This window comes from Vidua macroura, chromosome 2, assembly GCF_024509145.1.
Source record: "Vidua macroura isolate BioBank_ID:100142 chromosome 2, ASM2450914v1, whole genome shotgun sequence".
Taxonomy (NCBI): Eukaryota; Metazoa; Chordata; class Aves; order Passeriformes; family Viduidae; genus Vidua; species Vidua macroura.
Window position 1 is genome coordinate 18,704,300 of NC_071572.1, and position 26,637 is coordinate 18,730,936.

Here is a 26,637-nt window from a genome sequence, read left to right on the forward strand (position 1 = left end):
AGACCAACCTCAAACTAGTAAGCACTAGTGGTGGGAAGCATACATCTTTCATCTCAACATATTGTGAGCTCAAAATACTGAAAGGATATTCAGAATGCAGAAGCACTGCAGAGTTTGCATCTGTCTAATACAGGATGAAGAGCTACAGGATGAATTATTTACACATTGGGGGCAGCTCACTTCTGCTTCCCACAGTTTGACAGAAAAGCAACTCTCCTATCAAGACAGGCTGGGAGAAATGGGATTGTTCAGTCTGGAGAAGGCTCCAAGCAGACATCAGAGCAGCCTTCCAGTATCTTAAAGGGGCCCTACAGCAGAGCTGGAAAAAGCCATTTTACAAGGGCTTTCAATGGCAGGACAAGGGGTAGTGGTTGTAATCTGAAAGAGGCTAGATTTAGATTAGATACTAGGAAGAAATTCTTTACTCTGAGGGTGGTGAGGAACTGGAAGACACAAGTTGCCTGAAGAAGTTTTGGATGCCCCATTGCTGGAAGCTTTCAAGGCCAGGCTAGATGCAGTGCTGAGCAACATGGTCTAGTGAAAGCTGTCCTTGTGCACAGCAGGTAGTTGGAACTGATTCATCTTTAAGGTCCCGTTCAAGTCATTCTATGTCACTAGGAACCAAACCAAAAGTCAATCTGAGAAAAGAAAATCAAACCAATCCTAAGCCACACAACTGAAAGCTGAAAACTACACGTACCAGCAGACGTGCATTTCCAGTAGTATTTAATAAATACACATTGAAAAGCTAGGAATAGAGTCAGAGAGAATCAGAAAGATGTTAGGGTTGATTAAAGTATTGTCCTATATCTTCACTGAATATCAGTATGTCTATCTGCACTATAACTTTAGAAGTACATTTCTCATTAAAATTATTACCTGATAGCAGAGCTGCCAATAACCTTCTCTCCTAAGTGAACCTAAGATCACTTAAAATTTAAAAGAAAAATGGTGTTATTATGCTGTTAAATTTTTTTAATTATGGCAAGATTTTTCCATGCTATTTGTATCCTAAATAATATGCCTATCCAGGTTTTAATTATGAAGAGATAAATAAATCCCATGAGCAAATGCTTATTTGTATGTCTGCTAAATTCCTTCTTGTAATTCCAATTAATTACTTCCCCTGTCAAGAAAATACTGTCTGAGGTCCCAAGATGTCACAGAAGTAGCTCAATCGCTTTCATTTTATGTCTCCCAATGTTCGATACAGAAAATGTAAATTCATTTGTCTACTGCTGGAAGACCCAGAAATTAGAAATAATCTCTGCACTGTCAGCAGGTCTTTACCTTATGTGCTTAATCCCTGTTACCATGGAGATATTTAATTGCTCAGCGACACAGTTTGATTGGTTTATTTTAAATTGAAGTTCTTCTGTGGAACGGTCCAGGATTCCAGAGAACTTGAGATAAACAGCTTTCAAAATACTGCAGTGAGTCATAATGTTGTCAGTGACTAGATTAATTTGAGTTCAGTTGAACTATTTCTTTACCTGAATTTTATACATATATGACAACATACAAAATATGAGGATTCTTAGAATTATATTTGGAAGCTGAGAATTTTGATTATAATTAGGCAGTATTTTATTATAAGAAGGGCAATTTAAAACTAAATGAGAAGTAAAATTCAGTAAACTTTTGGTAGTATCATCTTATCTTTCTAAAACAAATTATCTTCCTGTTTTACAATATCAGTCTAGACAAGAACCTTCCACAGGTTTATATTTTATTTTCTTTACAGAAAACTGTAAATATATTGATATGAGAAAAATTAATCCAACAAGATGAATTAGGCTTCTTAAGTGCTGGCTTTCATATACATCAGCATGCAGTTCTTTAGTACTTGAGTGTCTGCTGGAAATACAGTATTTCCTGGCATGGCATAACACATTAAGTAACTCATTTTAAATTCTGTACATACGCCATGATGAACTGGTAAACTTCAACTGTGCTGTTTAAACAGCAGCAATAGAGTGTGCTAACTCTCAATTTTTTTTTTTTTTTTTTTTTTTAGCTCTATCACCCAGCTCCAGCACATTTTTCTCTCAATGTTGTAACTGCAGCTCTAGGGGAAATTTTCACCTAGCCTTTTCTGTGAAAGGTCTCAGTTGCATCACCAAGTATCAGACAGCTTTGCTTTATTTAATTTTTCAAGCTCATGGCCACTAAGGCCCCATGTACAAGCTGCAGAAAACACCTTTTAGGAGTTCGTAGGGCTGTATTCCCCTCTTTATTTTTACATAGCCTGGTTCTATTTCAAATGCAGAGTCTCTGTGTTTGGATCAATTGGGATACCAGCATGTGACCCAAGATAAGACTTAGTTTCTTACAAACCACTACCACTCTTCCAACCACTTCATGGCTTTGCAGAACCAGAACTTGACACCTTTAATCTCAGTTCTGCAGGGACCACACTGTTTTAGGAGAGAGATGCTTGAAAAAACAGACTCCAGTGGGGTCTATCATTCTCACACAAACTGTTTACGAGAATTAATTTGTTTTACACTCCCAGGAAAGGTATCTTGTTGTACAAGGGTATCTTGGTGTACCAAAGCAATGCTTCTACAAAAGCATTTACATGCTGCAATTCACTGATGAGCTGCTGTTATTCCATATGAAACACCTACCTAGAACACTGTGTACTCCAACAACACTGAGGATTTAATCTTTGCACCTCTGTGTTAATGTACTCTGTGATCCTGGGTTAGAGTACTTTGATTTTTTTTTTAATACAGGTTCTACTCCAGAAGTATTATTCCTTCCTAATCCACCTTCAAACACACCAGAGTAACAGTGCTCAGGATGCAGTTCTCTGATTTTCATGGTGTCCCCATCCAGTTTGTGTTTGGAGAAAACACAGAGGACTAGCTCAGAAACATTGAATTTGCTGTAGCAGAGGCCCACAGTATGATTCCCTGTACTCCACTTAGGTATAATTACATCCAGGCAACCCAAGGCAAATGACTGAGCAAAAGTTTCTTCTATTCTGAGGAGTCTCACCCACACTTACACCTTCTCGTATACCCCTCTCAGCTTTCCAGTGTGAGAAATACTCTTGGTTCAGTCAGTGAGGGTTCTATGTGTGTGCAGAGGGGACTCAAAAACTGCAAGCCAGTAGAGAGGGAGGGAGCCACGCTGCTGTGACTAGCTCCTGAGTTACAGCACACTAACCAGGTTATATGCAGCTGCCTTACAATGCAATGAACTCTCCATTTTTCCATGCTCTAGTTAAAATAAAACAACCCCACAAACCGCCATCTCCTTACTATCATACCCTCCATTATTACAACGATTTATCCCAGCCAGTATTAACATCACTTTGTCTGTCATATTTATGACTGTTGTATTTATGGCTAGAGCAACATCTCTTTGTGAAGGAAGGACAATTGTTAAATCATCCTCTCTTTTCAGGAGGTTGAGCTGATTTAGCAATATTTTCTTTTTCACCATACCCGAGTAGTCTCTAGGCAAACCACTGACATAAACAGGTTGCTATACAATTTTCCTTCTTCTCCTTTCTAATTATTCATGTTTGCTTTAAGCAGTCCCTTCCATTTGTGTATCCCTGCTGCTGCTCATCTCTTCTAGACCCACTCCCCCTTCCACCATATGATCCTGTCCTTGAGTAGGTCAAATCCTTAGCAACAGAAAGCAAATTTGTATTCAGTCTGAAAGAAGCAGAGTAGCACTCTTTCTCTAATAGCACACTATTCACATCAACCGTCCATATTAGTGACAAGGGAATTTAAAAAAAAACAACATAAAAGAGATAGAAAAAACCAAGAATCACCATACCAATCAGACCTGTTGTCCGCCTGGTCCAGTATTCTTTCTCTGACAGCACTCAGTACCCGCTTCAGAGGAAGGTGCAAGAAACCTTGTAATTATAGAATAACCTGATTAATACAGGAAGTTTCGTCCTAGCCCTAGGCAGTCAGCAGCTGACTCACCCGCTTGTCTGAAACATAAGATTTTATATCTGCTCTCATTTTTTTAATCCTATGTAATTTAACAGTGAAAGTCTTATTACAAATGCACTTTGCAAATGTACATTTCAATCCTATGAAGCATTTTAGGCTTTACTGTAACCTGTAGCTGAGAGTTCTATTTGCTAATTATATAGGTTGTACTATTTTTATCACTGTTAAACTGCCTGCCATTCAATCTCATTGGATGTCCCTTTCAGGGACTCGGGAATAAGTGGGCCAGAGTGTGATTCCACTGCCTTTTTTCCCCTTGGCATCTCACCTAGGAGTGGAGATGCCCGAAGATGTGCACGGCAGTCAGCCTTTGGCTGGAGGCACTGAACTGGCACACGGGCTGCCTCTGCTCACAGCCCTCACCCAAAGGAAAGGTGCCCTGCACAAGGGATGAGTGCCCACATGAACGAAGCAGCAGCAGCTGTGCTGCTCATATTTTTGTGAATATCACATAAATCCCCTGTGAATCCAGTCAACATTTTTTCTGTACTTAGAGATGAAAGAATGCAGTGTGCTCAATGAAGTGCTATGTAATGTCATACCTACAGGGCAGAAAGTGGCTCCTGTGACTTCAAACTTTCATTATGGCCTTATGTACTGTAGTAGTTTTAAGATAAAATAACAACAGCCTTTTCAAAAGCCAGGAAGATGAACAACACAGTAACAACAATCAAGGGTTTCACTATATTTTACTTATATCCATTGATGGTTTTCAGAACCTTCCAACAACGCAAACACCTACAGAACACATGTTGGGGTAGGCTAGACATAACAAAAGAAAATGGTCTGATCATCTTCTGTGCTTATTTATTTTGAAGTAAACTGATTTGCAGGCTGTGAGCCTCAGTTTTGCATCTGGTATAAATTAGTGGTCCTTAATAAGCAGGATGCTTGATTGATAGGCCATTAATATCATCAATGATTGTGTTGTGTCATTCCACACTTCTGGCCAGCTATGAGAACTGGGTGTACAAGCAGGAGCACACAGACTAGAAAGGATGCATCAACAGGCACAAAGGTGAACTTTCAAAAAACACAACTGAGTTTCTCTTCTAAGCATAGCAGGCACTAAAAGATAAGATGAAGACAACTAAAGAAAATTTAGGTAAGTATTTGAGTATAGAAGAATATCATAACATTGTTTTATTGCAAAGAAATATTGTACCGTGTATGCTTTGAGAATTTAGGATGTTGTGAGCTACAATAGTCACCAAAGAACACAAATACATTGCCTCTATTTTCTGTACAGGACAAAAGCTGACATTTAGGAATTTAATGTTTCAGGAATAGCACAGCTACTAAGCCAAACAAGGACAACCTAAATGTAATGATTTCACTAGCAAAAAATCATGGAGATTATGTATGCAGGATAACATACCTTAGAGAAAAGAATGAAGTTTGCCAGATACACCTGGAAGAAGTCTAGAATATTTTTTTGATACTAAATACAAAAGCACTAGTAAACAACACGGTGCTCAGGATATCAAAATATGATGTGACACAGAATATTTAGGTTGGAAAAGACTCCAACATTTGACTGATTACCACCTTGTCAACTAGACCATAGCACTAAGTGCCACTAGAGTCATTTCTTGAACACCTCCAGGGATGGTGACTCCACCTGGGCAGTCTGTTCCAATGTTTAACAACCCTTTCCATGAAGAAATTCTTCTTGATGTCCAGGCTGAACCTCCCCTATGGCAGCTTGAGGCTATGTCCTCTCATTCTGTCACTAGTTGCTTGGGAGAAGAGGCCAACCCTCATCTTGCTATAACTTTTTTTCAGGCAGTTGAGAAGAGCAGCAATGTCTCCCCACAGCCTCCTTTTCTCCAGGCTAAAAACCCCAGCTCCCTCAGCAGCTCCTTATATGATTCAGCTCTCTAGAGCCTTCACCAGCTCTGTTGCCCTTCTCTACACACACTCCAGCACCTGAATGTCTCCCTTGAAGTGAAGAGCCCAGAACTGAGCACAGAATTTGAGGTGTGACCTCACCAGTGGCCAGTACAGGGGAACAATTACTTCCCCAGTCCTGTTGGTCCCACTATTTTTAATGCAATCCAGGATGCTGTTGGCCATCTCAGCCATCTGAACACATACCAGCTCATGTTCAGCCTGCTGTCAACCAACACCCTCAGGTCCTTTTCCACTGGCCTGCTTTCCAACCACTCTCCCTAAGCCTGTAGTGCTGCAGGGAGTGTTGTGACCGAAGTGCAGGAGCCGGCAACTTGGACTTGTTCAACCTGTCTGACGATCCAGGAGTTACTCTGTCACATTCATGCCACCTAAGCTGGGACCAAGGCCCCTTCACAGCTACACACCCCACACTCATAGTCAGACCAGGTTTCCTTACAAGCTCGACCCCAAGTTTCCCGTAGCAGAGTCTCACAGGCCTTGATGCTCAGAATAATTTAATCATGGTGCAATAACAAATTAACAGCTTGAGCTGGATGCCTCTGAGGAGGCACTCTGGAAAAAAAGGAAACCTGGGCTCTTATATCCTTACAGTCTAAGCACGGGGAAGTCTGGGACCCTTGGGTCCTGCTGTGTCTCTGAGTGTCCAGTCACCTGGCTGGGCCACAGGGCCCTGTGCAGTGCCCTTTGTTATGCAGAGTTGGCAGTTCACAGCCTGAAGTGCCAGCTCCCACCCCACAGAGCTGGACCTGCAGATCACACTGCAGCTGCACGCCAAGCTACCTGCACTGAGTGTACTAAACAGAACCGCACATTACTGGCCTCACCCCATTGATCCAGCCTGTCCAGATCCCTCTGCAGAATCTTCAAACCTTCCAGCAGATCAACACTCCCACCCCACTTAGTGTTGTCCATGAACATACTGAGGGTGCCCTTGATCCCCTCATCCTGATCTTCAGTAAAAGTATTCAACAGCACTGGTCCGAGGAGCACCACTAGTGCCTGGCCTCCAACTGGATGTGATACCATTTACTTGGACTGTTCTCTGGGCTCAGCCATACAGCCAGTTTTTAATCCAGTTAAGAGAGCACTTGTCCAAGATGTGGGCTGCCAGCTTTTCCATGAGAATGCCGTGGGAGACAATATCAAAGACTTTGCTGAAGTCCAAGTAGCCTACATCCTCAGAGTTTCCCTCATCTGCTAGGTGGGTCACTTAGTCATTTCAACTGCCCTTGCAACCATGTCATATTAACATAAATAAAATTTAGAAAGACTTTTGACAAGTAGTACTCTCCCAGTTCTGCTGTGTATTCTGGAGATTGACCCGTGGGTTCAAGCCAAGCAGCAATAATGCTGCAGGCTTTGATCTCTGGGTGTGCTTCCTTTAATTTCTTGCCTGGGATCCCAACTGTTTGTTCAGTTTGTTCCAGACTGGAGCACAGAAGCAAGCTAATATGCACAAAGGACAGATGGTCAGGGTCCTTGGAGTCAAATAGGGAGCAAACCAAAGTGGAAACTCAAGCAGACCCCATCATCCTCCCAGGCAATAGCAAGAATAAGTAAACACAATCAATACAAATAATAAAGCAAAATAAACATAACCAATAGCACCTCTTGCAAACAAGGATATGGCAATAAACTGACCTAACAGACCCCTCTACCATGAGAATCTAATAACTAACTACACCTTAGTGGAACCAATGTTACTTTAAATTCACATGAGAAGGGCTACACTTCCTTTCAGCTAATTTTATTTCACATTCTCTGGTCTTTATTTGAATGACAGAAACCAGATCCATGAAAATATCAAAGTATCTCATTCTTTAGGAATTAAACAGCAACAGGAATCAAAAAGGTATGACTTTTGAAGGCAGTGAATATTGCTTCAACTTGTACCTTAAAGTGCAGTTGCAGGGCAGCTTAAGACAATAAAACTCTGTTGGAACTCTATTCTCAAACCATTCAGATATTTCAGTGTGGCAGCAATGTTCATCACCTGGTAATATCTATGGTCTGAGCAGAAGGCTGGACAGGCTGACCTTCAGGTGATTCTTCCATGCTAAACCATTCTGCAACTTCATCAGACCATGGAAAGGACTGGCTTAGAGCAAAACCAACATAAAATTTATTGCTTTCTCCATAAGATTGACTTTTTATTAGCATTTGACTGTTTATTTCCCTCTATCAACTTCCTCTAGATCTGACAAGCAGCAAAATTTCCACAAGGGAAAGGACAAAAATATACAGTTCCAAAAATCAGTAAGATCACAGCAGTGGTAAAAATAAGGACCTAAAATTGCCATGAGGCTAAACCTTTTGTATACAAAATCAGCCAAAACCTTCTGCTCCACATACTACCTCTCTGGAATACTATATTCACACAAAACCATTTTTAATAATTGCAATGCTTTTGTTTGAATTAACATTACAGAATTTCTCATAATCATATACTACACAGCATATATAATATATCCAAATAAAACAGGACTTTAAAGTGGTTAAATATATCCTATTCAAATTATTTAATATTAAAAGTCCAGTTTAATACAGCTTGTGGAATACAGAAACATGCTGGGAGAATTCTAGATGATTGCCATCCTCCCATATTGAAATGTGTTACTTATATCATAATGCTATTTCAAATAAAAGGGGCAAGTTAAAAGGGAATGGGTGAAGTTCTGAAACTTTTATGTACCATGGCCTAAACTTAAGAAAAAATATTTTAGAGGTTTGCAAAATGACCCTGGTTGTGCCATCTGTACAGAAGAGATAATGAATTGATGATGAAACATCTGAAAATATTTTGATAAGAGATTCTTCTCACACTTTTACAAAAGCACTGCCTGGCAATGGAAGCTGTCCCTGATTAGCTCATGTCATAAGGGTTTTCAGAGATTTGAAAGAAATCAAATTTGCTTCAGCAGAAAGAATAAACATCTCTTCCCATTCATGCCTCAAAGCATTTGCACCAACACTATATAATTACATTTCATTTCACCAGAAGATTCTCCTGGATTCTCTATTCCTCCCACAATTTCAAAATTACAATATGTTTCCTTGCAGTTCAATGGATATGTACATATGGCACAAAGTAAATGATTTAATTAAAAAGCAGTTAAAGTCGCTATGAATTATGTTACTTCCTTGTACAGAACTCACATACATTTCATTGTGATAATACCTGGTTATACATCTTTAATCAAAACCAAGCAAAGTATTTGAATTGCTTTTTCTCCTTCAGTGTGATGCAATTTGTTAATCTGCATGGCTATAAAAAGCCTTAGAGACAATAAAAATGCTATCTCGCTGATCTCTCTCCTGTCTTTATTGGCATAACAGTCAACAATCATCTCACTATTTCATTTCTGAAATCTGGGTGTGAAAATTAAGAAAAGAAAATTAAATTCTGTTTTTATTTATGTAGTCTCATGAAGTATTTCCTAAAACAGCTGTTTTGAAAGCCAGAGAGAGCTTCTCTTCCAAGTAACAGTCACTGTAAGGACAAATACTATGTACACCTTCACAGAGGAATCACTGGCAAGTCACTGGTTCTATTTAGTCTTTGGTCATTCCTCTAAAACCAAGATACATCGACTGGCAGTACCCAGTCACATTGCAGCACCACCTGGGCTGATGTTCCCTAGTAATGGTGGATTGCTGGTGACTGGCTGCTGCAGTAAAAATGGCTCCAAATGGTTTCCTGATTTCCAAAAGTACTGGCTTTTTCCAGAAGTACTGCATTCCTGGGGAGCATCATTTCATGTAAGATGCATTACTACTCTGGAAGCACATCTGTGCACATGCTGCAGTCAATGCTGTTGCTGTAAAACATTTGATACTGTATGAATATGTACTGTAGGAATATGTACCGTAAACCACACAATGTGTAGGTATGTAGCAGTGTTCAACTTGCACCTGAAACTGCTCAGAGATTCCAGTAGGTTGGAAGGTCTGGCACAAGACATCAAAGGCTTCTACAGAGGCCTCATGCCCTTTACCTCTCAGAGCAGACTATTTTTCTCCATGTAGTCTGCTCTCCACATGCAGAGAAAAATGGAAGAAAGACCAGAACCCAAAAGAGAACGAAAAACAAGCACCTTGTAAGAGCATGAGAAAAAAACCTAAAACAACCACCCCAACAACAAAACAACCACAGGCCTCATATTACTTAAGGCATAATTTAGCACTCCCTGTTATGGATTTTTTTTCCTAGATGCAGTTTTCTCAATTTAAGAGAGGGACATGGCACTTCAGGGTACTAAAAGCCATTCCAAAAAAAAAAAAAAAAAAAAAAAAAAAAACCAAAACAAAATAATCATTAGCTATAGAGGATTAGTAAACATTCCCAAATTGCAAAATTAATGAGTACTAAGGCACTGATTTTTGTAAGCTAAAGCTGTTAACAGCTACACAACAAGTGCAGCATCCTGTTATGTGACCAGTGAGAAAAGAGGAGCAATCAAATGTAGCACCTCTCCTCATAATCAGGATATTAATCCTTCAAATGAATCTCATTCACACAGGCAAAAACATGCCAACAGTCTGCAGAAAATAGGAATGAGATGTGCAGTATCTTCACTAACTTGAGTAACAGAAATAACAGTCTCACATCTGCGCAGTACTTTGGAGGCTCACCTGTACTTCCTGACAAGCCTAATTAACTCAGGCAGAAAACCTATGCTAATACAGTTATATTGTGCCTGGCATTCAGCTTCACACTGCCCATCTTTCAGACATCCAAAGCATGACAAATACTTGTTGAAGCAAGAAAACAACATTTCAAAGTCAGCTTCTGAGCCCTCATTAACCCAGAAAATTTGTTCCAATTTGGACAGGTCTGAAATTGCTCTAAATCTTGAAAGCCTTCAGGTCACCAGGCTGCTACAAATCTTGCTTTGGCTCTGAAAGCAAATGCCTCCTAGGAAGCCAAGGCATACCCTGTGGGCAAAAGGGCTAGGGAAGCAAAGCACAGTTACAGGGATCTTCAGCCTTATGCTTTACAATTATTTTTTGAGTTGTTGAAGGATCTCAAGAGAATTAAAGACTTTTAATAGTCAATTAAATATATGTTTGATCCTTCTACTCTGTGTTAAAAGAATTCTAATTCTCATCCACAACTTCTTCAAGTACCTGCAAGTTTCTAAATAGGTTGATAAAGACAAAAATGAAATAATAATTTAAAAACCCAAAACTTCACAAGAACAGAATCGAAATGCTGATCTTAAAAAAGAAATGAAAGCTAAAGCAAAGAATGCCAAGCAGCCAATGGTTCTGCTAACCCACTACCATCACCCCTTTTTAGTGAAGTTCCAAAGCCACCTAAGAGTACATTTGCTAGAACAGCAAAATGTGTTCTATCCAAGGTACCTCAGTGATTTAAAAAATAATTATGCACAGTTTACAATGGGAAAAGAAAAGCCAATTATGTTTACAATTATATCATACATATTGATATTTATTTTTTAAACCAGAGGTAAAAACTATGGGAAAGCCAAGAATTAGTATATTTACTATTCAGGATCCAAACATATACTTTCTTATTACCAGTATAATGAATATATTAGACAAACCATAAGACCTCACACTGATGCCTTGGAGCAGCTGCCTAAAATAGAGGCTAGATAAAATTAAGAGTATAAAAGCATGTCTTCATTAAAGGCCTTCAGTAGGTACACCTCGGGCCAATAGGTACACCTAAAGCCTCTGGGGGGTTTACCCAAGACGGACAAGAGTCACAAGTAAAAGTTTGGTCTATTTCCATATCAGGGGTTAATCCTCCAATTACAGTTTCAGGTAATGAAGTCATTTATGCCAAGTTTGTCCCCCACATCCCCCTTCACTGTTGTTTACATATACCTGGGCCTGAGACAACAAGGTATCCTTGAGTTTCAGGCCTAGAGAGGAATTGCTTTGTCTGAATAAACAGGAGGACAATAGCTGACAGGCTGTGGAGTTTTAGAGTTATACACTAAAGCAGTACAGGATCTGAAAAATATAAAAGCTAAATCCTAAGGCATCAGCATGGAGGAGAGTTGGAAGTCTCAGTCAGAACTGACCTTCTGCCTCATTCTTTAAACATGGCATTTTTATTTTTTATTCATCTTTTGTTAATGACCTTACTTGTAATTCTCAAAGAATTACAGGTCCTTATATTATGAACATTCTCTAGAGCAAATGAAGTAACCAAGTACCAAAGCAAAGAGCAGAAAGCACAGTCTGAGCCATAAATCAAACCAGTGAACATAATCTGTGTAGGGCTGAAGCAGGAATTAGGATTCCAAGGCGATACAGTTGAGAGCAGGGCTGCAGTGCTGTGCCCCACACTGCACAGCTCACACTGCCCACATACCTGATGAAGTAGTCTCTTCCATCTCTGTTTGCCGTCATCTCCCATCCATAAGGTGTTCCCTGGTTCAAGCTCCAGGTCCCTGAAGGGTGAGGCCAGCCTGAAGACTTATTCCTGTGGCTGCAATTTTGGAAAATGTGGAGAGGGAAAAGAGAGGAAAAAAAAGTTATTTCTCCCTTGTACTTCATATGATTCACTTGACATCCGAGTACTTTCATAGTTGTGAAATACAGAGTCAAAACCCAGGCAAGGGAACAGAGGTTAGCAGATCTATTTACATTTATGATATTCTTTCAGTCAGGAGAAAGATATGCTGTCATTTCTAACAGAGTTCAAACCTTTGGTTGGTGAATTTGTCATTCTCCATCAGTCCCACATACACAGTGCTAATTTTGAGTAGTTTTTAATAAAAGAAATGGGAAGCATTTTCATTCATCATCATTCCTTGTTCAAATGCCAGCTCTCAGCACAGTTTTAGGGAAAAAAGCCAAAATCAAACCAAACACCCACTACATCACTGCAGATCACACTCACAGTGCAACACCTGGCATGAGAAGGAGCATCAACTTTCTCTCTGTTAGGAAACCATTTTTTTGCTTCTTGTGCTGGAATGAAGAAAGGCCATGACCCTGCTGCATAACATGCTAAATTGACTGGATATGTAAATCTTGTTGCACTTGATCACTATCCATTAAGCTCTCCCACCAAATAACCTTTAAAAGGCTGCAGCATCTCTGAGCCCACACACTGTCATATCCCACTGCTCCAGCACTCTCTGCTAGTATTCCCACTCCCAAAATAGAACCCAGCAGGGCCAGCACTCCCAAGTGACAAGTGTTTCCCCACTAATCTGAAATATTTTGTGATGTACTGACTCCATACAAAAAAAGATTCAGCTAGCAAGGATCCACCATAATTTCCCACAGGAATGGCCGAAGTTTGCACACATTTTTTCCCCTCACTTGCAAAGATAAAACTAGATATTACTGCACATTCACACTTTCACCTGTGGGATTAAGGGGTTCAGAAGACAACAAACAAGTCTTTTAGCAAAATTAGTCAAGCCCTTAATATCTATGTAGAATCTGAAAAAGGGAAAGAGCAGGAAGAGACAGGGCAACCAAAAAAGCTAAAGGCCAGCTAAGGGCACATGACAGACAGGCAAATAGGAATGAGCACCCAACACTTGACACAGTCTGAAATTTTGACATGAAAACCAAAACCACACAAAATAAGAGCATGTTTTGAATTAGTTGTCTTCCCCGTTTCTGTCTTTTCTCCACCAATCAACTATATTACAGCTAAATTGTATGTGCTAGATTTATTCAAGTTCAAATCGTAGCAAGGAATTTACTACCTCTTCCACAGATAGAGACATAAGAACTTCTTTTCTTTAGAGAAACAGAGCACAATGTAACCTGACAAACTCTCCTGAAGGAACAGAATTGGTCTCCATGGACAACTCAACAACTGATTGTAAATTGCTAAATTCAATGGGTATAGTTAATCTTTCCCAAAGGAGGAATGTATCATTAAAAACAAACTAGCTGCTCAACCCTCCCCCTTCATTTCAAGGATTAATCACAATTGAGAAAAAATATGGTGCTTCAAAATATAATTTACGTGTCAAATAGAGCATTACAATGGAATGCTAGGTATCATTTAGTTTATCAATTACATTAAGTACCCTATCTTCAAGGAGTAGAAAAACATTTCTGTTATCATATTCAAACACTGGTATTTGCCATAACATACGGCTTAAATCTAATATTGAAAATGCTAGCCCTCTTGAAAAAAAATAGTTCTTCAAGGCTAATCAAACACATAAATGTCAGATATGCTACACTACCCCAGATAAATGCAACTAGTTCATTTCTGATCCAAGTAATTTATTAGAAAACAGTCATACAAGGAACAAATCCAAAATACTTTCAACACTCTCTCATGCAGTTTCTTGTTAAGCTGAGCATAAACATTCCTTTTTCTCCACATGCTTGAGAGACAAAGAAAGGATCCCTTCTTTTAGACAGGAGCCATTCTACGATGTGAGAATGTCAGCTTAACTACATCTACAGACTTCAAATAACACTTTAGAGTATTTGGAATCCTAACCACTGCAGTTAACTAAATACACTAGAATGTAACCTTTTTTATCAAGACTGTATAAATGGATACCCATCCATTCAACAGTTTTCATTTTAATTAGATGTGTTTCACAAACCCTGTGCTATAGTTTCACCATCTGTTAAATGGATACAGTGACATTTAAATTCCCAAATAAAGTACATCAAGCGATCAGATAATTTGTAGAAGCATAAGACAGTGATGATGATCAGTATTGTAACTCTCTGTATTCAAATTAAGGACTCATCTTTGTATGGATTATAGCATTAGTGGATTTTAAGGTAAATCTAATTCCCTTGAAAGCTTTCTTTGATCCCTTAAAACATTAATGGTGTCAGAACCATATAATATATGACGGGTAATAAGTGTCCTACTTAACTATAAATATGTCTCTATCTGATCTACTCCTCCAGACTTCCTTATAATCAGTGGGATACAAATTAGCACTTGAGACACTGTATGCACCTACATTAGATGTCTGCAAATTAACAGTGGCTCCACAGGGAAAAAAGACATCATTTTCCCTATAGCTATTGTGCAAGTCAATAATAAACACTCACATCATAACAAGAAAGCCAGGTCTTTACTCTCAGAGGTGACTAGGATTCCCAACTGCCTGTACAATCTGGAAAAAGGAGCAAGGGAACTGCATTTTTTTCTACACCTCCCTTCACTTGTTCAATATAATTCTGCTTGTCTGCAAGAATTCTCTTCAGTGGCCACTATGAGGGGCAAAAGATAGCAAAGACGAGTTAAATGTCTGAAATGATAAGCAAGTCAGGCATTTCACCTGGGGTAAGAACAAAGTCCTCTTGGTAATCTTTAAGTCAAGAGGATGCCTTAGTGGTGAGGAAGATCATCAGGCCCTGGGAGATTCCAGTCCAAATCCTACCTCCATGCTGGTGATCTTGGATAAATCCCTCAGCTCATTGATCACCATTTGCCATTTCCTTCCTGCACATGCAAAGGAGGAGCACACCAAGACTGCCTAGATTTATGGCACTTACAAAGACCAAAAAGACAAAGAAAATGTACCTTCTACTTCAGCAGAGGCAGCACTGGCACTGCTGTAACTCACTGCCTGCTGTCCATCACCCTCCCTGCTTGCTCACAGCAGTGGGAGAGCCTGGCTACTGGAGAATTTTAGGAGCACAGTACCTGGCTGTCAAACTTCACTGAGAAAGCTAGGCCAGCACCATGGAAGCAGAGGTCTGAAAACAAGGCAGATTAGCTACAATATCCCTCAACCTGCTTTTGACATTCCTGCTGCAGAAATATAAACCTGATCTCTTGGAATTGCTTGGCATTAAACAATCAGTTCATTAAATCACCAAAGTGGTGATTACTGAAGTGGTGTGTAAGGAATCAATGTGTCCTGTGGAGGGACATTCTGATTGATAATGCAATAGCTCTGCCACAGCAAACATCTTCAGGTCAGCCTTTTTTCTGCCCTGTGCTTGAGTAATGACCTGAAACATGAGATCATATGTAAAGGCTCCTGCACTGTATCAGTGATACATGCTTTATGTGATATGCAGAACATACTCAGCATAAACCATGCTAAACAAGAAGTGCAAATCTGTAGTATTATAGATTTCTTCTTTAAAGATCAGAACTAGAACAGTTTGAATTTTTCAAGCATACTATTAAAGCCTAATGTCCAGAGCAGTTCAGATAGTGTTAATAATGAACACAGAAAGCAATACCATTTCTTCTTTCAAACATGGAAAAAATAAATGTTTAAATAGGTTGAAAAATTCAATTTAAAAAATTAGTATCTACAGACAATAAGTATGTAATATTGCCCCAAACCATTTTTTTTTTTAAGCAGCAGCTGGAGATTCCTCTCAATAGGTCTTTGCTATAGAAATCTTGACAGACTTTTTAACTGTGCCACCTCTATAGCCCAAGCCTGTAAATTCTGTTATAAATGTAGTTCTTCTCTGAACTAGTGGAAATTAAATTCTCAGGCTGTGATTTTAAAACAGCATAAACTGGCACTGGCAAAAACAAATTCCCATTTTCCCAGCATCTCCTGCTTCACATCACAGTTGCTCCTGTGCCAATGAAAGTAAACTGGTTCACCTTAAAATTACCAAATTAAATTTAAATTATTTAAATTTAAATTATTTAAAATAATTAATTTTTTTCCATTCACATACATCTCTGCTTCCTTCATGGCCAAACAGATGGTCACATGGCAGCAAAAATCAATGGTAGAAATGCATTTTTCAGAGAGTTCTTAGGTAAAGCACTCAGTTAAATGGAATATCCCAATTGTATTTAGCGTATTTAATGTCTAATGGGGCACAACACTCAGTACACAGTTGGGGCATGTCTTCCAAAAGTCTTCCAAAATGTTCCCATCAAAGCAGCTCCCCTTGAAAACTCCCCCTCAACACAACTACCAAAAAAAAAAAAAAAACCCAAAAAAAAACTTAGCTTGTTTTCCTCTGCCTTATTTTCTCCCAGTGTTGCTTTTAGTCAATTTTAGTTAGCTCACAGGCTATCAAAAACTGAAGTTATCCACAGAGTTTCTGACAAAAGTCTTCATAATTGTTTAAATTCTCTGTTTGTGGAACCATATGGAGCCCTATTATTTTCCTAAATATAAATAATTTAAAATATTAATATTCTATGCATACTTTCTCTTTAGATATTAGAAACTTTTTGAGCATCTACCTTGGATTTCATCAGTTGGATTAAAATTGTGGAAGGATTATGTTCTAGTCTTCTTTTATAGCAACCCCTTGAACTGCTGCAACTGTGGTGGATGTTTGAAGTTACAGAATGTTTATTATGGGGATTCACATTATAGTGTCGTGTTTACCATTTGGATATTCGGTGTCCTGGAATCATCTTGTTCAACATCTTGATGTTTCTCTTAGTACTTCCTCATATACAGGAACTATTTTTTCCTCAAAGCACTGTCTGCAGGGGCATCAGTGACTCGCACAAGGCCAACCACATAACACAAGCGACTCAGCGCTACGAATGGAGTAACAGTGTCGATATGCTGGCTTCCTTTACATATATTAATATTTATATGAAGGAAAGACTTCTGAATTTCCAGTCTTGCCATGTAATCTGGCTTCATTTCAACACTCCATTGGTACAAAAGCCAGCTCTCTGCTTCCCACATGCCAATACATAGGTCAGTCCCTCTCCCACCCATCATAAGAGAAAGACATCCTGAACAAAAGCCACATGGCACTCCCAGAGTTGCTTATGAAGGACACACAGCTCCACAGCACAGAGACAATTCTAGCCACAACAAACCCAAGGAGGTACCTAGAGGAACACCAGAGATGAAACATTTTGTATTATTAGTTTTTAAAAGTAAGAACACCAACCTAAAGTATCTGCAGGGCATGTCTATCTGCAAATAGGAAACATTATTGTGACACAAGTGGAGTTCAGTAACCATCTGTCTATTATATTTAATCTTCCACTGCCTCAGGAATGAAACCCTTCTTTCTCAATCCAGTTCTCACCCTCTCCTGTCCCAGGAGGCTACTTTAATACTTTTACCTCCACCCTACCACTTTAACTTGAAAAAATGAGAAATGAAAGTTTTAAAGAATCTGTAGAGATACTACCAAAATCAATCATCATACCCTGTTATTGAAACTCCCCTGAGGGGCACACAGACATGATGGACAATAGTTTCTGGATGCAAGATCAAGGACACTGAAAGACTTCTTGTGTTTGTAGAGATGAGTCCTATAAACCCACAGAGAAGTTGTCCTACCAGAAACACGAAATAAGAAAATTAACTGCCCCAGACACCTTCTGCTGTAGTAAAAAGCTTAATTCATACTGAGTCTCTAATTACTAAATCATTTAAGTACAGAAGGGAACCCTAATGACTTCAGATATCCTTCAACTTCTACAACCCACATGCTTTCAAATCTTTTGATGGGTAAGAAAGCAGAAGGGTTTTAGTCCCCATCTAAATGTGTGCTATTTTTGAACTTGTGTGTGTCTGTTAAAAGAAATTTGATGAGCATCATCCCACAAATCCACAAATGAGTTTAGAGTTTCAAGTTCGTAATTAACCAATCACTAAAGGTAGAATTGCTGTCCAAGACTGTTTTTCTTATTTAATCATAAGAACAAAATGCTAGAAAAATATTTTTACCCTTTGATACCTGTCATTCTCCATAATTTTGCAACACAGCCATGGTCTGGTCAAAGGTAGAATAAGGTTACTGTATTTTTCAGGCTTGCCTGAAATTTTCTCCCTGCACCATGCATCATCAGGAAAATACAAATGCTATTCAGAAAATAAAGGCATTCACCTTTCTTCTACCTTGTGGGGTTTTTTTTCTATTTTCCTAAATTCCTATTTTCCTGAATAAAGCCAGGTTGCCTTGCACCAGTTGATCAGAAATTTTCTCCAGCTCAAAGTTTTTCTTTCTTAGGCATTAACTACTCCCCAAACTCTAGCTGAAGCAAAAAAAAAAAAAAACAAACAAAAAAACCCAAACTTCTTTTTCTCCTGTTCCCACTTTCCATCACAGATGCTCTGAATTATTCACAATTTCACCAAGTACCACTCATTCTTACTTCAAACAGACAACGATGCTAAAAGCTTCACTCAACCTTTAAATCCTTTGGGGGACCAGAGAAAACCTCAAGCACAACTCAAAAATTCATACTGAACTCCTCTATGGCAATTCACAGTTGTAGAGAAGCTACATTTCTAGAAAACCCTATCAGACTGTTTTTGTCATGCATTTCATTAGCTTCCATCTCCTCAGTGCCTAAAACAGATTTTTTCTAAATGGCAGCCTATGTCTAGATTGAGAACAGAAGACACTCCAATGAATTATGAATTCCTCCCCCAGAAGTCACTGCTCCTTCTGCCAGTCATGAGACAACAAGAGTCCATGCTGTGTAGCTGATCTGAAAGGCAAGAGATCCCTTTTACAAGGATTCCATGGCTGCCATGGGGAACACTCTGTGACAGCTCTCCTGCCACACAAGCAGGAAATACAGCAGCAGGTGCTCATCACTTCATCAGGGAAAAAAGAGGGCAGTTCCACATGGCCAGAAAAGTCTGTTTCTGGACTTTGTGAGACACTCACAGGTTCCAAACACTTCAGCATCAATTCCAGACTCCTGTCTGTATCACAGGCAGTACAGAACGATGAAGAACAAAACCACCGGCTTTTCAAAATGTGCACTGTACCCATTACACATCTCCCTGTACAAGGAATGCTTCCTCTCAGTCTGAAACTACAATGTGATGTTACCTCCAAACAAACTTTGTTCTAAGGATCTAAGTGTAAAACATTTTTCACCAAGTATCTTCCAAAATTTCATTTTTGCTCTCCTCTCTCTTCTCTGATATGTGCAAAGACACAAGTAACCAAACAGCACAGTGAAGTACCTATGGAACATGTTTCAGTTAGATAGAAAGCTCATCAGAATTGAGTGTTGGCTGCTCAAAGAGCCACTGGTGTCCTCTGTGGACCCATAACTATTAAAGGTACAGGTAGGACACTGGGACAAGCTATGAAACAAATCTTGTGAGGCAGTGCTGGAATGTTCCAGGCACTAACAGCCTCCACATGCCTTGGAAAAGGGACAGGGCAAAAGTCTTATCATTCCTTGAGGTACCTTGCCCCCCAGAATGCTTCCTTTCTTGTCTCTGATTCCACAAAAAGTTATAAACTCTTTATCACTGACAGAGCTGTTTCTTGCACTGCCCTATTCTGCGTAAGCTGAGTTTTCCCTTTCAGCAAGAAATGTGCATGTATTCTGATTCTCTACAGTCATTGCTGCCCAGTTAATACACTTTCATGTCTGTTGTTTGTCTTTGTTCTGGGTTTTATTTGATTGGTTGGTTTCGTGGACTTTTTAAAATATCTGATACAGGTCTCATTTTTAATTTGCTTGTCTCTTCTCGCTCTATGTTTTACATCCATTATTATTAAAGATGTGCCCCTATTTCATAGAAAACAAAAGTCTCCATCATATTTTCTTTTAGACTGCCAGGACTTTTCATTTAAAGCACACTGATCCCATTAGACCTCCAAGTCCTGAAGGAATTGCTTTCACCTCCAGAATTTTGTATTTCTAAAGCCAAAAATTACCCAAAGCAGCAAGTAATGGTTGGGACTTGGATGCCTGAGAAAGGCTCTTTGACATTCTGTTCTATAGGATGCTTTAGCTTCATGATGATATGCACTAGAAAGTCTCTAAAAGCTGATGTGTGAGAGATGTTTTTCTCTGTTTTAATGGGGATTTTGACCTTAGGCTTTCTCAGGCCTACTCAGTATTTCAGGAGAAAAAAAAAAAAAAGTTCAACAAAACAAACTAATGAAAGCATATGAAACATATTTGTCTCTTTCTCATTTAGTAAATGGAGTATTGATATTTATTTCTAAATCTTCTGAAAAACCTTTTTCATTTTTTTTTCTCTTTCAACCTAGTACATGCAGGAAACCTTACCATATGACATGCAGCATACCCCTAGACCAGGCACAAAATTAATTTTTAATAATAGACAAAATCACAGCTATTATCAGATGCTGAATTTTATCTCACATATGATTTTTAGGAATTTTTTTCTTGTTTTAAAGTGTTGTGATTTCTGCTCTCAATGAATATTTGTCCTCTTACCAGTTTTGCATTAATGTGCAGCCATGACTCACCACTGTGTTTCATGCAGAAGTTCAGGAATTTTGCCATTTCTGCCTTATGAAGAAAATGTCCCATAAAGCCTCTGATAGAAATGCAGTCTAGCTCATTGCCTGCATTGCTACTAATAATGAGAGTTTATGGTAGTAGAGAGTAGAGCACTGCAAACACAATACTGTAAAGTGGCATCATATTTTAAATAAAAAGAACAGTATAGCATGTAATTTCTTATCACCTCTTACACAGCTGTCCATTTTATGCCATCAAAATTTGAGGTTTATATAGTTATTAAAATTCAATTATGCACACAGCATTTGGAAAAGCTAAAGGGAATCTCATTTTTCTGCATAGTAAATTTTGAATTTTTTTCAATACCTTTATATGAATACAATCTGCCTGCTGTGAGCAAAATGGACAATCATACACTAGAAAAAGCAGCTCAGAAAAATTTTAAGCACTTCTTGGTAATTTTTTTCTATTTCTGTAATTAAAATGTTTCACCCATGTTTCAGGCCTGTGGTCACCTGGAAATGCTTCATGGCATACTGTAGCTGGAAGGTGACATTTTAGTCTGTAGGAAAGTGACCTTGCATTAGAAGGATGAAGTGAATTGCCAAAAGAGAAACAAAATTGCTTTTGTAAACCTGGATTAAAGCCTAACTTCCTACTGCTTGGTTTTGGTAGGAGCTCTTTCTACATCTCAAGATAAGCTCCATCAGCAAAATAGTAGAACAAATGATCTGGCTGGATTTTAATTAAGAGAAGAGTACTGGAGAAAAGAGAAGAGTGAGAACACCCTCATATTTACCAGTTCTTCAGATTTATACTATGACTTAATCTCCTTCTTTTCAATTTCTTGGGAAATAAAATGAAATGGTCAATAAATTACATAAAGGTAGCCTATCTTAAACATATTTTGTAAATTAAATTAAACCAATACTATCCTCTTATTTTTGAAGATGAAAGAAAAGTATATTTTTAATATTTTCCCTACACAGAAATCCAGCAATACAAGTATCACTGTGCAGTGATTACAGAAGTTCTGAGAGCTAAAGTGTCATCTCCTTACAGAACACATTTGATGACCTTCAAATGAGATGCAGCCACTGACCATGGGCTGAGTTTGCTTTCCATAAGCAGCATTTCCCATTCAAAAATCTTAATTACCAAAGTAATCCGTCTGCTAGGTTTAAATCTACTTTCAAATACTATATACAAGAACATGATTATAGTTCAAGGTATTTTTTTCTACTTTCTAGATTAAAAATACCCCAAAAGCTCAATATTCCACTCGCCTTTAAACCAAAATTCCCCAAACTGGGAATATATGATAAAATAGCCATCCTGCTATTGAAAGAATAAAAACACTCTGCATTTTTCTATACTTCACTCCCAGGCAAAACTTACAAAGAACTTCAGAAAAGGACCAGAAAAAACCTGTGCTGAGCAATCTGCTTACATTCTCAAAACATATGCAGAAAAGCCTGTGTTTCGACTGCTATCATGCTACAAGGCTGGGATTTTTTATTCTTTTATTTGAGTTCCTTTGTATTTTTCCATAGAGAAAATTATGGTTTATATGGCAACATACTGAGAAATATTGTAAGTAAAGGACATGTTATGTAGTAGTCAGACATTTTCATCAATGGTAAGAAGTCTGCATCCAGACAGGAGGTTATTTAAAGCACTCTAAACAGCACAAAAATCGGAAGCAGTTTCATTCTTAGGAAATTACCAACACTTGGCATGTTCTGTTGCAGAATTATGTCACAAACCAAGGCATGTGTAAAACCTTAACAAATGAGAAAGAATAATTCAGGGGTGGGGTGTTAAAACTTTGTCCTTAGCCTTAGTGACTTCATGAAGTGCGAGCCAATAAAGTGGAACCAAAGTCTCATGTTTCAAATTTATTTTAGAGTTACATACTGAAGGGCCAAGTGCACTACTTAACTATATGCATCAACAGAATATGAGGTGCCTTGAAAACTAACTAATGTAACTTATTGAAGATCTGAACAGAAGCTGTGCAGATCTAATACAAAACCAGAGACAAATGATCTCAGAGCATTCATCCCTTCAACACATTCCAGGCCAAACCACAGGGGAGCTTAGAACAAGGTGGGCAAAACATCCATCCATAAGTGACAGAGGCAGATTCCCACGACAATTGATCTAGACATTTGCTCAGGAATTATTTTCAAAATCTTTTTCCTGCATTCTCTACTGGTTAACATACATGTCTTCCTGAAATTCCAAGGAAATTACTGCTTTCCACACAAGCAGCTACAAATGTGTAAAGTTGCAAAAGAAGGACAGGAGACAAAGGAAGAAATTTCTTGGTTGCAAATGAAAGAAAAGAAAACCAGAACCAAGGCAAACTTAAATCTCTGACAAGAGCCCCCTCTATCCCAGAAAACCACAGCAAGGAGAACCAGTAACATTAATCTTCTCTGTCAACTTAGAATCACTTTTTACCCATTACTCAGTTTACAATACACTTGGTGAAGTCAGTGACTGCACCATTTCTTTTTGCTTGCCTTTAAGATTAGCAGCAAGGCTTAGAGTTCAGCTTGAATGATGTTTCTAGTACCAGCTGCCCCAAACCACGTGGCCGTCTGCCATTCTCATGTTACACAATGACCAGCAAAAGCTCTTGCTGAGCTCTGAGGCAGCAGTGTTCATGCTCCAATAGCAGCCTACCAACTTACGCATGTCACAGAATCACAGGACGACTCTGTTTGGGAGGGACCTCACAAGGCCAGCTCCTCCAATTTCCCACTCAAAAAAATCAGCATAAAAAATATGAAAAATAGTTATTACGCTAAAAATTAAGTTGCCTGGAGTTATATACTTGAACTCTATATGTCTATCCCATTAATCATTAAGCAAAAGACAGAAAAAGCAAAATTTGCCAATTCTATTGTTTCTTGGTTTTTGTCTATATTCTGTTCTTTCCCCATCTATGTTTCCTAACTCAGTGATTTTTAAACATAAAATCTGGAAACAAAAACCTGTAACACAAAGTGCATGTTTTTTCTTTAATTTGATTTATGACCTGAAAACCATTCTGAAGGCAGGCATTACTTTTACAACCAAAAGAGAAAATACAATTCTGAAATATTGCTGCATAAAAAGCTCCTGAAATACCAAGGCTCCAGCTAGCTAAATCCCTAATATCTTATAATGTTAAGCCATATAGTTATACATCTAAGTAAATTGACTTATAAATTTCTTCTAATAACAGGCTCTTAGAAATGAAATTACACATGCACACAAGAAGAAAAAAAAAAAAAAAAAAAAAAAAAAAAAAAAAAAAAAAAACAAAAAACAAAAAACAAACCAAAACCATGACACAAATCTTTCCTCCTCCAATTTTCACCAGTCCTTGGTTATATGCTGTGGTAGGAGTTGGGGTACATATGCTTGCGTATATTCTGGCAAGCTACAACTGCACTGCTACTGTGACAGCTACTAGAAAGTCCCAAAAATCTCTCTCAGCTGTCTGCAAGTGCTAGCTAAGGAAAATGATACAGACAGAGGTACAGCCAGCTAAGCTAACCTACTTACAGCCAGCGACAAGCAGCTTCTTTAAAGATCTTGCAGGAGAAAATGGAACTTTCTCAGCAGAAAGAAAATTAGAGGGACTTTGTGACTTAGACAGGTTTAATACGGTTCTCTGACACAAGGCTGTAGTGTTTCTGGCTGTTTCCCTACAGTAATATTAATAAATCTGTTTGCAGGTTGTAACTACCTGTTACTCCAGTCAAGGAGTGAACCTACACCCACATTTAGATGGAGTCCAGCTCTTTGATATCATGCATTCTCTAAATTTGCAGTTCTCAGAGCTTGCTGTTAATTGCATTGCTAATAGGAATGAAATCAGGCACAGTATCAATACAGGAAAATCTGAGTGAGAGCATACAGAAACACTAACAGTCAAATTCTGAAATTCTGAAATTCTGCAATTCTGAAATGAACTTCTGTGTTTTCAGTGCAGAAACTGTTATTGCAAAGCTTTGAGTCACCTCGCCACGCATGTGGGTTTAATCCATTTAAGGGGCAATATATGCATTGTTCCACCTACTATTGTATTGTTTCCCAATAACTTCACTACATAGTCCATAAATTTGGTCCCCTCATACCAACAGAAAATGAAAGGGATATATTCAATTGAATTGGCCCCAACATCAGCAACAGCTGTATCATGTCAGGCTCTCACGAGATAGTCTCAGCACAACAGATATTCTGGAACTAGTGAGCTAAAGGTATAAAAATTATCCAACGAGTATATGTGATTTTTACAATAAAAAATGTGTCATCTTCCTGAGTTGCAAGAAAGAAGACAGAAAAAGAAGAAAAATGGTAATTTGTGTGTTCCCCTTCACCTTAAGGAATTTGATGAATACAAAATGTGGGACAATCTGGGGAGTGAACAAAATTGCTCTTCTTTTAACTGTCCTATATGATACAGCAAAAGGTGAAGCCCTGACAGAAGAAGGATCAGAAGACCTATGTCAGGTTATAAGAAGCCTTGGGTACCCAAGTCCAGTTGCAGAAGTCCACTTTATCCAGGGAAGATAGAAAACCAATATAAAGAATGGATACTGATGGTCTGGCCCAAAATGGCTTGAGCCCAGCTTCCTTGCCATGTCCCTTACAGTGGGAAGCAGCAAAATTCAGGGAAGAAGTAACCAGCATTTGAAATTTTTTTTTTCCCCAGCTGTGATTATTAAATTACTTAATCCCTTATTTTACAAAAGCCATTAGATAAAAGATGATTCTTGCAATCTGTGCATTTTTGTCTTGCACAAACATATCTTACTTGAGACAGTGACTGCAGACAGAAGCAACTGAGAAGACTCTTACCAAGTTTGGTTCGAGAGTCACACATTAACTTTTACCCTTTTGCACTCCCTCCTCCAGCACTGCAAATTTGCTTAGAAATAGATTATTTCCTTGACAGGACAAAGTAAACCAATTCTGCTTGCCTCAAGTCTGGTGGTAAGATGAGTGTAAAGGGACCTAGCATACGTTGAGCTCTCTGCTGCTTTAGCCACAGGAAAGCACTACTAGCACAGTAGCCAGCCTCCAGGTTTCCAGTCATCCAGCCATTTGCAGAGTTTCACACCCCAAGAAACAGTCCAGGAGGATGCCAGAGCCTATTTGGAATGAGTACTATGTGCTCCTGTTTCACTGCCTTTGCTAGCAAGCTTTACTCCAAGCAACAGGTCAGCAGGCTGATTTTATCACCCATCACTCCATTATACTTCACAGAGCTATTTTTATTTCCCCAATGTATTAACTCTCCTACCCATTTTCTGAAGCACAGAGCCAGAATTTGACAGCTTAATTTCTGTAAAGACATTCGGAAATGCTACATGTGTTCATAAGGGCCTAGTTATTTATAAAACTGGCAAAAAAAAAGTGCCCAGTAACAGGACTTATTTACTGTGATATTTTCTGTGATTCTACTGAAGCCCACCTGAACCTTTAGGTGCTTCGATATCCTTAAAAAACTGACTGCAATGATTTACAAAGATAAATCTAAATTCAAAACAACCTAGGTTCTGGTTTTATAAACATGTTATCAAGTTTAAGTTAACTTGGGACTGTCTTAGGCATTAT

General features: G+C 38.6%; 1 protein-coding gene across 1 annotated transcript in view; it reads right to left on the reverse strand.

The window, feature by feature from the left end:
* FRMPD4 (FERM and PDZ domain containing 4) overlaps positions 1–26,637 on the reverse strand; it is a 294,549-nt gene that overhangs the window by 97,053 nt on the left and 170,859 nt on the right. The window contains 3 exon segments of the mRNA XM_053971771.1: positions 3,799–3,852; positions 3,854–3,880; positions 12,244–12,360. Of these exon segments, the coding sequence (XP_053827746.1) occupies positions 3,799–3,852; positions 3,854–3,880; positions 12,244–12,360 (198 nt within the window).